This window comes from Arachis stenosperma, chromosome 10, assembly GCF_014773155.1.
Source record: "Arachis stenosperma cultivar V10309 chromosome 10, arast.V10309.gnm1.PFL2, whole genome shotgun sequence".
NCBI lineage: Eukaryota > Viridiplantae > Streptophyta > Magnoliopsida > Fabales > Fabaceae > Arachis > Arachis stenosperma.
Window position 1 is genome coordinate 26,585,938 of NC_080386.1, and position 11,676 is coordinate 26,597,613.

The 11,676-nt window shown below is 39.6% G+C and overlaps 1 protein-coding gene and 1 pseudogene across 1 annotated transcript; one reads left to right on the forward strand and one right to left on the reverse strand.

Annotated features, from left to right (window-relative positions):
* Positions 1-4,201: 4,201 nt before the first annotated feature.
* On the reverse strand, positions 4,202-4,663 carry LOC130956920 (uncharacterized). Its single transcript, XM_057883856.1, has one exon. It carries the CDS (start codon positions 4,661-4,663, stop codon positions 4,202-4,204), a length of 462 nt encoding a protein of 153 aa, XP_057739839.1.
* Positions 4,664-6,839: 2,176 nt separating this feature from the next.
* LOC130956922 (uncharacterized) lies at positions 6,840-11,406 on the forward strand (annotated as a pseudogene).
* The last annotated feature ends 270 nt before the right edge of the window (positions 11,407-11,676 follow it).

An 11,676-nucleotide genomic window follows, 5' to 3' on the forward strand; every position in this document is an offset into this window, starting at 1 on the left:
CCACAATCTCGTTCAACTAACCAGCAAGTGTACTGGGTCGTCCAAGTAATAAACCTTACGTGAGTAAGGGTCGATCCCACAGAGATTGTTGGTATGAAGCAAGCTATGGTCACCTTGTAAATCTCAGTTAGGCAGATTAAATTTGTTTATGGTTTCGAAAATAGAAATAAGAAAATAGAAATAATAAAAAGGGATAGAAATACTTATGCAGACTCATTGGTGGGAATTTCAGATAAGCATATGGAGATACTGTATGGCTCAAGGACGCCTGCTCTCCTACTGCTTCAACTCAATCCTTCTTATTCCTTTCCATGGCAAGCTGTGTATAGGGGTTCACCGTTCGACGATGGCTACTTTTAATCCTCTCAGGAAAATGGTCCTCTGCGGCTGTCACTCGCATGGCTAATCGTCTGGAGGCATCACCTGGCCGAAGGCTACATCCCATCCTCGCAGTGAAAACTACGCTCACGCGCTCTGTCACAGCACGGCTAATCACTGGTTGGTTCCCGCACCTACTGGAATAGAATCCCTTGATTCTTTTGCGTTTGTCATCACGCCCAGCACTTGCAAGTCTGAAGCACGTCACAGTCATTCATTACCGGAATCCTACTCGGAATACCACAGACAAGGTTAGACTTTCCGGACTCTCAGGATCCTACTCGGAATACCACAGACAAGGTGAGACTTTCCGGATCCTCATGAATGCCGCCATCTATCTAGCTTATACCACGAAGATTCTGTCGGGGAATCTAAGAGATACACATTCAAGCTTGGTTGCATGTAGAACGGAAGTGGTTGTCAATCACGCGCGTTCATAGGTGAGAATGATGATGAGCGTCACATAATCATCACCTTCATCATGTTCTTGGGTGCGAATGAATATCTTGGAATAAGAATAAGAGAGAATTGAATGAAAGAAAATAGAATTGCATTAATACTTGAGGTACAGCAGAGCTCCACACCCTTAATCTATGGTGTGCAGAAACTCCACCGTTGAAAATACATAAGTAAAAGGTTCAGGCATGGCCGAATGGCCAGCCCCCATGATCTGAGAACTAATCGTCCCAAGATGTCTAATACAATAGTTAAGTGTTCTATTTATAATAAACTAGCTCCTAGGGTTTACATGAGTAGGTAATTGATGCATAAATCCACTTCCGGGGCCCACTTGGTGTATGCTTGGGCTGAGCTTGATCAATCCACGAGCTGAGGCTTCTCTTGGAGTTGAACTCCAAGTTATGACGTGTTTTGGGCGTTCAACTCCGGATCATGACGTTTTTCTGGCGTTTAACTCCAGACAGCAGCATGTACTTGACGTTCAACGCCAAGTTACGTCGTCAATTTCCGAATAAAGTATGGACTGTTATATATTGCTGGAAAGCCCTGGATGTCTACTTTCCAACGCCGTTGAGAGCGCGCCATTTGGAGTTCTGTAGCTCCAGAAAATCCATTTTGAGTGCAGGGAGGTCAGATTCCAACAACATCAGCAGTCCTTTTTGTCAGCCTTTTTCAGAGTTTTGCTCAAGTCCCTCAATTTCAGCCAGAAATTACCTAAAATCACAGAAAAACACACAAACTCATAGTAAAGTCCAGAAATGTGATTTTAACATAAAACTAATGAAAATATCCCTAAAAGTAGCTTGAACTTACTAAAAACTACCTAAAAACAATGCCAAAAAGCGTATAAATTATCCGCTCATCAACAACTAAATTACAAAAAAGAATGCTGCAAATAGAGAGCACGACGTGGTGAGGTTGATGGCACGGTGAGGTGTGACGATACGGTGAGAAGGGAGAGTGGCGAGGGGTGGCTGTAGAGAGGTTGGATGAAGTATGGAGTATGGACAGCATTAGGGATCTCTGAAATGAAGAAGGGTTATGCAAATGAGGATTAGGAGTTTTGGGTTTCTATATATATATGTTTTGGGTTTCGGGGATTTGCAGGGATGGAGCAGGGATCCCCGCTCGGGTCCTCGCGCCTGCCTCGGACCGTCCCCATCCCAGCAGGAAAAATTCCCCACAGTTAGATCCCCATTCAGGACAGTCTCCACAGGGATCCCCGCGTCTCAGCCAGTTTTGCCATCCCTAGTCATGATGGCTCGTTCCACAATACACTCGGACCGGTTGCTTGTGGACATGATAGGCCGGCGAATAAAATGGTGCCACCCCCTAGCCAAAGGTGTCAGGTCACCGACTCTGATATGGCCCGCCTTCTCCTCTGCCCCCAGTTTCCACTGGGCATCTGGAATGCATATGTCAGCGACTACTTGCTCCAGTCTCTAATCCCTGTCTTCCCTCTCAATGTATGACTGAAGTGAGGGCACAGTCCGTGGTAACTAGAGGGTCTGCCGGATAATCTCTGTGCTGAAATCAATGACCCTTCCCCTTACAAAGCTTCTGTGGTCCCTTACAAATATATGATCCACAGATTTTCATAAAATTCTTGAACCATTAATTGCCCCCACATGTGTGAGCAGATTGCACAGAAACTGCCATCCTCTTCTCTGAATTTCAGCCTGAATTTCTGGATATTCATCCGGTTGGAGATTAAACTGCACTTCCAACAGAACCGGCCTTTTGCTAGTAATATCATAGAAATGCTCTTCATGTAATTTAGAGCGGAAGCATCTTGCATCATGAGAACCGGTGGCTGGTTCCTTTCCTTTTCTCTTCTTGGAAGGTTGGATGGTCTTTGGTGCCATGGAGATAAACAGAATAAACCAACAAAGCGACAACACCAAACTTAAAACTGTTGTGTGTTCTCGAACAAAATAAAGAAATATAAAGGAAAAGAAAAAAGAAGAGCAGAAATTTAAACAGAAGGAAATAAAATGCAATGCTAAAAGTTTCTCTTTCTTTTTCTTTTTTTTCGAACTGAAATACAAAAAAGAATAAAAAGAAGAAAGGGAATAGAAGAAGAAGGTAGGGATAAAGAGGGGGTACGATTTCGGTGGAGTAGGGTTGTATGGTTTGAGTGTCGATTTGAAAAGTGAAGGGATTGTGGATTGGGGAAGGGAATAGATGGGGCTATGGCTTGAAAAAGGATGGAGGGGTTGTTGTGTTGTTGAACGGGGGAGAAGTTGGAATTGTATGTGGGTAAAGTGAGGGGCTAGAGGTGGTTTATATAGGAGTGGAGGGTAGGTGAGGGGGTTCACATACAAGGTTAGGGAAGGGTGAAAGTGTAGGTTTGTTGGGAAGGAAGAATTGGGGTTCAGGCTGGTTGGTCAAGGGTACAGTGGTTCAGGTGATTTGGGAAGGGTGAAAATATATTGGGGAAAGGGACTTGAAGCAAGAAAGGGGGTTGGTGAGGGGTTGGGGGTCACAGGTGTTAGGGGTTTGTAAAAAGGAAAGGGAATCTGGTGATTGAAGAGGGATCAGATGAAAGGGATTCGAATTGGGAATATAAGATTTGTTCAAGATATGTGATTTGGCGCCGAACTTGAAGGGAATCAAGTTCAATGTCGTAGCCCTCGAATGCATTCCTCTTCCTGGCGCCGAACTTGACGCAGCCCAAGTTTGGCGCCACCCTTTCTCTTTTTTATTTTTTATTTTTTTTTACGAATTTCCTACACCAAACGCCAGGGGAGCCAAGTTTAGCGTCCCCCTGGCAGAGCATTCTCCCCTTTTGTGCACAGCCTCCACGCCGAACTTGCAAAGGATCAAGTTTGGCTCCATATGCTTCTCAAATTTCACCTTGGATTACGTCGTTCTCCATGCCAAACGCCAGGGGAGCCAAGTTCGGCGTCTCCCTGCCAGAGAACTTTTCTCCTTTTGTGCGCAGCTCTCACGCCAAACTTGAAAGGGATCAAGTTTGGCACCAATGCTTCTCAATTTGTGTCCTCATACGTTGTTCTTCACGCCAAACTTGGAATTTTCCATGTTTGGCTTCAACCTTCCAGAGACTTTCCTCTATTTCGCATGCAATATTCCATGCCAAACTTGGAGATCCAGAATTTGGCGTCACATAGTCCGCAGCATGCACTTCCAAGGTGGTCAAAAATTTTTCTAAGTGTCCAGGTTCCTGTTCTAAAATTTCTGCATGACAAAAACACACAGAAAAGAAAGGAAAAATAGTAAAAACTCAATAAAAATCAAATAAATAATAAAACCAATGCAACAGAAAATAACTAAGGATACGAAATTATCGGGTTGCCTCCCGACAAGAGTTTTTTTAACGTCAGTAGCTTGATGGTCATTCTTGCTAATTCAGCAGATGAACGGACCGTTGGCGATCAATCTCGCCTCCAATATAGTGCTTCAACCTCTTACCATTAACTGTGAATTTCTTGTCAGAATTATCTTCCTGAATTTCCACATGACCATACGGTGAAGCTCTGGTAACCACAAACGGTCCTGACCACCGGGATTTCAGCTTCCCGGGAAAGAGTTTGAGCTTTGAATTATACAGAAGCACTCTCTGGCCTGGCTCAAAGACTCTGATGGCAATCTTCTTGTCATGCCATATCTTAGTTCTCTCCTTATAGAGCTTGGCATTCTCATAAGCCAAATTTCTAAATTCATCAAGCTTATTCAACTGAAGCGTTCTCTTAATTCCTACAGCTTGAGCATCAAGGTTCAGATACTTGATTGCCCAGTAAGCTTTATGCTCCAGCTCAACTGGCAAGTGACAGGCTTTACCATAGACCAGCTGATAAAGGGACATGCCAATAGGAATCTTGTAAGCTGTCCGGTAAACCTAGAGAGCATCATCAAGCTTCCTAGACCAGTCCTTTCTTGAGACACTGACAGTCTTCTCTAGAATCTTCTTGAGTTTCCTGTTGGAAACCTCAACCTGTCCACTTGTCTGAAGGTGATAGGGGGTTGCCACTTTATGACGGACTCCATATCTCTGCAGAAGTGAGTCCAGTTGTCTGTTACAGAAGTGACTTCCACCATCACTAATGAGTGTCCTTGAGACACCAAACCGGTTGAAAATACATCTCTGAAGAAAGTTCATCACCACTTTGGCATCATTGGTGGGTAGAGCCACAACTTCCACCCACTTGGACACATAATCAACTGTCACTAGAATATAGTTGTTGGAATATGAAGGTGGAAAAGGTCCCATGAAATCAATACCCTACACATCAAAAGAGTTCCCTGCTGTGGCATCTCATGGTTGGTAGGGAGATTCTTAGCTCTTTCACATCTGTCACAACTCTTCACACATGCTCTTGAATCCCTGAAGAGAGTCAGCCAGTAAAACCCGCTCTGAAGGAACTTTGTAGCTGTCCCCTCACCACCAAAGTGGCCTCCATAATCAGAGCCATGACAGTGCCAAAGAATCTGCTGTATTTCTTCATCTGGAACACATCTCCGGATTAGGTTTAATTACTTTGTTGGTCCCTATAGTTTCGCGAAATTTTCAATTAGGTCCCTATACTTTTTTTCCTTTTAATTGGGTCCCTGCATCAAAATTTTTTTTCAATTAGGTCCCTAGTGTAACAAAATTGTTTGATTTAACGGAATATTCCATTCCTAAATTGAATATTCCCTCAATTTTTTCTAAATTCATAAATTGTGTCTCCCTTTTTTATTTTGAGAAAGACAAAATTAACCCTTTACTCTTCTTCCACCTTTCCGTCTCCCTCCTCTGCTCCTGCCTCTCTCTCTCACCTTCATTCCTCCCACCTCCACTGAACCCCTCTTTCCACTCCAATTCCACCCCCGACCACCTTTCCTTCCACCTCCCAAACTCGATTCAATGACCAGAAACACAAGGGGTTGAAGGGAAGGAGTTGTAGAAACTGCGGGTGAAAGAGAACATTCGATGGAAGTTCATCGCTTTGAAAAAGTTCAAAGATGTCGATGCAGCTGAGTGGCGGTGATTCTGGTGATGAAGAAAGTCCAAACCCATGCGTTTTCCACTGAAGAAAAGCTCTCAGAACTATGCTAAGATTTTCACTGAATAAAAGCTCCTAGATCTGTTGCGCCTTTGAGACGACCTCCAACACCGTCATATTCGGCTTCTCCACCTTCCCAGATCTGTTGCGTCAATCAAACAGGAGCATCGTTGAATCCTTATCGACGAGCTGCTTCCTTCGTGTCCGTTGTCGTTGTTTGCCGTCTTAGATTCAGCCTCCGTTCTGCTTCATTTTACTTTTACCTTTTCTTTTGCTTCATTTTACTTTTGCTTTATTCTGCTTTAGCTTCATTATACTTCTGTTTTTACTTCTATTTTTGAATTGGTTTTACTTCTGCCCAATGATTATGTTATACAAAATTGATTGTGTTAAAAAATTTTGATTATGAGTTCTGATTATGTGTTTTATTTGTGATTAAATGATTATGTCATGACAAAAATTCTATTTTTAATTATGCTAAAAATTAATTATGGCAAAAACTTTAGTTTTGAATTTATGTTGTATGACCATTTCTGACATGAAAGAAGGGAGCTTGTTGGTAGAAAAAGGGCGGAGACAGAAAAAGAGGGCGAGAAGATGATAGATGTGAGGGTGAAAGAAATAAGAGAAGGGGTGAGGGTAAATTAGTAAATTTATATTTTATAAACGTTTTTTTAAATTTTACCATTAATAAGGACTTAATTAAAAAATTTAATATGGTATAGGGACCCAATTAAAAGGAAAAAAAGTATAGTGACCTAGTTGAAAATTTCGCAAAACTATAGGGACCAACAGAGTAATTAAACCTATGGATTATACCATCTGAACATCTTCTAAAAAGGTATGGCTCCTCCCAAAAGTAGTACTTTGCATCAGTTAGTAGCTTCTTCACTTGTTGTCTACTGTACTCCTTTGGAATGAAATACATGGCTTTGTAATTTGCAATGTCTGCAAACCATGGAGCCTACTGAATGAGAAACAGTTGCTCATCCGAAAATGTCTCAGTCACAGGTGTGGATGTTTGTACTCCTGCTTCAGGCTCAATTCTGGAAAGGTGGTCAGCTACTTGATTTTCTGACCCTTTCCTGTCTTTTATCCCAATATCAAAGCGAGTTGCTGAAAACACAGAGAATAACTTAGAGAAGATCAAGCGTCAACTAGCTTCAGGTTCTGGCAGAAACTTGTTGTAGGGTCCTCTTCTCAAGCGATCTGAAATGGTAAACTCATATTACTTTATCCCTTTTTTTATATTTTCCGCACTTTGTTTGCTGTCTCTCAATGTTGATCACCAATTGTTTGTTAAAATTTCTATTTGGTAATTTCATGTTATAATCCTTTTCATTGGTACCCATTTACTTGATAATAGTTATTTTTTTCAATTCTAGTTTAAACTTTAAAGTTTCAATTTTTCCTGGGATACATAGGTGTTTCACCTTTTCATGCGTGTTTTAGAGTTTCATTATGTGATCTATTGAGTTCCATGGTTGATATTTTAGAAAATATACATGTTGGTTACTTACGATGCTTAAATACTGCATACATAAAGATTGAGAAATTGAACCATCTGATTTGATTCGTTCTCAATAGCCACGAGATGATCATCTTAGGGTGATCATTTTGTCGATGGATACTCCTATTATACTCGTAGTCTCTGAAGGATGAGAACCGACTATGTATGTAGCACCTACATCGAGAATTTAAGTATTGTATATGTCATTAGTCCGATCAAACAGAACGAACAGAGATAGAATCGGAGCGATTCCCTAAATGCCTCTCTGAATATTCTTCAATGTGCCGACTATTCATGGAACGTGAGAAGCAGATGATCGATATTTGCTATGTTTGCAGCTGAGAAAATGGAACAAGCGTTGGGTAATCTTGGATCCAACAACTGGGAGAATAGAATACAAGTATGTGTATTATGATATATGTATTTTTCTTTGTCAGGCTGAAAGAACTATGGATAATAATGTTCTATAATGTTTTGCTTGGATTTTAGGTTAAGAAGAAATGAGCCAACTGTTAAGGGAATAATCATATTTGATGCCAATAGCACAATTACTGTATCTACTGTGAATTTCTAATAAGATTATTGTCTTTAAGATTGGCCTGTGTTTAATAATTTCTTTTTTATGAAATTCTTCTGGACTAAGTTTGTTTGTAATTCTCACTGACAATGTATTCATTTGTTTGTGTTTCAATGGGCTACCAAAGTATGATAGGTGCTGCTTTTGTATCCTTTTCTTCTCCAAATTTTTTCATCACTTTTATTAGCACTTAAAAATCATATATGCTAACAAACCAAAAATTGCTCACTTGTTACCTCTTTAACTATCTCAAAAAGATATTGGGACATCACAGAAAAAGGATTACTTCCTCTGTGTAGATATTCCTGGCGCAGCTAGAGCATGGGTGTTTACTTTACAGTAAGTTTAATCATCACACGTTTTCCCCCTCCTTTTTCCTCTTTTCCTTGGGCCAAGTTGAGTAGAATATGATCTTATTAATATTATATTGGTGTGCAATATGTTTTTGTCTATGGTAAAGTTCTTTGTTGTTGGTGCAATATCTTCTGATCTATTTCATTATCTGACATAAGGGCAACACAGTTAGTTCTAAAAGCCCATAAAGAAGCTATAAATTCCTTAAGTAGGAATGGTTCTACAAAATTAAGAACCGTTGTGTTAGGGACTTGGGTGTTATAGGGTGCTCAAAGTCCCATATCGGGTACTATGGGCTCATTAGCTAGCTTTTAAGGTGTGGTTTTTCACTTTTCTTAGATACTTAACAATGGTGTTGTTGGCGTCATAAGGGCTACCTATAGGCAGGATTAAGGTGAATACCGAAAACTAATAGCCGGTAGTAATGTGGCTACCATTGGGTCAGTATCGATAAAGTGAAGCCACCATGGATGCCAGCTTTCCAGGGGTAGTATATTGTTAGGGACTTGGGTATTATCGGGTGCTCAAAGTCCCACGTTAGGTACTGTGGGTTTAACAGTTAGCTTTTAAGGTGTGATTTTTCACTTTTTACTTTTCTTAGATACTTAACAATGGTGTTGTTGGCGCCATGGAAAGGGCTACCTATAGGCTGGATTAAGGCAAATGCCGAAAATTGATAGCTGGTAGTAAAGTGGCTACCATTGGGTCAGTGTCGATTGAGTGAAGCCGCCGTAGACGTCGGCTCTCCAGGGGCGGTGTATTGTTAGGGACTTGGGGATTATGGGGTGCTCAAAGTCCCACATCCGGTAATATAGGATGCTTAATGTTGTATATAAAGAGAGTGATTCTTCCCCTGGGAAACCACATCTTAAAAGCTAGCTGATAAGGGGGAAGAACGACTCTCCTTATATATAACATCAGAAACTACACTTTAAAAGCTAGTTGATAAGGAATGCAGATTTCTCTCAGAAATATTCTAAGAATGATGACAACAAAACCTACCAATGGTCCTATGGATGATTTAACAATCATGACGGTACCAAAAATCACACTTTAAAAGTTAGCTGATAAGGAACGCAAATTTCTCTCAGAAATGTTCTAGGAATGATGACAACAAAGCCTACTGATTGTCCTGGTTCAGTTAATCTTTCTAGGCTCCATTCCATAAATAAAACTTGTAAAGTTACATGTACAAGTGACTGTATACTATGTATTGTATCTTGTTTATATCTCACAAACGTAAAAAAAAAATTCCATAAACCTTGCTAGCTATGCTTTTAGGTTTCTCTCCGATTTTTTCATTGTTTTCTTTTAGTTTGGAGGACACTTTTCATAGCTTTTGATTCATTAAATTTTATACAGATTTGAAACCATTTTAAATTCATATATTTTTTTTCATTAGATGGTTAATCTTTATTCCCCCCTTTCTTAATTTATCCAATTTTTCCATTCATCTTGGAATAAACTCTTAGCTTCATCGTTGATAGGAGATTAAGAGATGGATGAAAGATACAATTACATTTCACAATAAAGTAAACCTTAATAAAAGGAAGAAGTTAGAACATGTCTACAGTTGTGGCAAGATAGATATTGTAGTTGATCAGGAGAAAGTATTAGACTGGGGTGGAAAGAAAAGAGTAAAAAAGAGGGGGGACTGATACGGAATATTAATTGATTTCATGACAAACATTTGAAAGGAGTATGCATGGTGAATATAATAGAGAAGGAAAAATTTTAATTTGAAAATATTTTTGTATCTGTGTGTTATTATCTTCTTTTTATATATGAGATGCTTCATTGCTTTTGATTTGGTTCTAAAGATGGTGCACTACTCTATAGAAAACACTAAGAGTCAAGGACGAAGAACTACAGAATCTGGCCTGTGCGCTTTGTGTGCATAATTCAACTATAAAAGATATAGCTGATAAACTATCTGAAACCGCTGAAGTGGCAGAGGCAGCAACATCTGCTGCTTATACTATGGATATCAGAGAATTATTTGTGCAGAATTGAGCGATTGAAAAAAGATTTAGAGAAGCAACAGAAGTTGTCTATGCAAAAGATATACCATTATGCTAGTCCATTTGAAAATTGTTCTTATTTTTTTACCCGCTTCTTTTATTTGCAGCTTGAAATTTGAGTTACTGTTAGTAAATGCTTTGGAAAAGTAGCCCATAGCTTTTACTTGGAATGAAATTTTCTGAGTGACCAATTTGTCTTTAGTTGTTATTATAGTAAAGGAGTATGAGGAAAAGATTACGGGATTAAGCAAAGAAAGAGAGTAGTTAATCAAGCAGACAGAAGCAGCTATACAGGAGGCAAATATGTGGCGTTATGAGCTGACCAAAGCTAGAGATCATGACGTAATCTTAGAAGTAACCGTAGTAAGGACAAAAGAAAAGGTTAGAGTTGCAGAGGCAAATGCTAAAGCTAGGATAAAGGAGGCTGCACAGAGAGAAGCAGCAGCAACAAAAGAGAAGCAGAAGCTCCTAGCATATGTGAACATATTAAAAGAACAACTTCAAAGGTTCATTTTTCTTTTCTTATTTCTTCCGTCGCATGAAATGCTTTTAATTAGGTTTTACAAGTATGCTTTCATTTTCTGACCGAACCCAAAATATGGAGATATTACACATCAATACTCGAGAAAAACAGGGAAATGAAATGAAATTTTGGATAGTTTGTTTATTTGTTTTGTCAAGTTCAATTACTTGGATATGTATATCAGCTATGGAATATGATGTTATCATGAAAATGAAGTTGAAAATGGCTAATGTAACAGGCAACACATTGATACAACTGAAGTTGAGAAGACAGAAGCATTGTCATATACAAAGTATGTTGACCCAACATACGATAATGTGGATAAAGCATGCCTAAGTGTTTCCAGAGCTACTCCCATCCCTACAAAGAATGTAGTTCACATGGCAACCGATCAAGTAAACATTCGACCAGTTGAGGACAACGAATGGAGTGATATTTAGGCAACACAGGCAAGGATAACCGATGTAAGGGAAGTAGCGCCAGAAACTGATGGAAGCAGCTTGGATATTCCTGTGGTTAGCCAACCAGGTGCGAATCATCATCATGAACAACGATCAGACTCTTTCCATCAGCCATGATGTTGTTTGCCCATGCATACACAAAAATTTTCACCTATAGAGAATGTAATTATATCATTTGTTGGATGAGCGTGTAAACATAATTATTGATTTTCAGTTGACTAATCTCTGTTATGACCTTCCCCTGAAAGTATATACTGAAATCGGATTTGAATGTATACAAAATCTTACTTGTAAACTCTTTTAGATATGTACCATTTGTTCATTAACAAATAGAGGAATTTCCAAAATAGTTCGTCTCAACTATGTTTTCACAAATATTGAAGAATT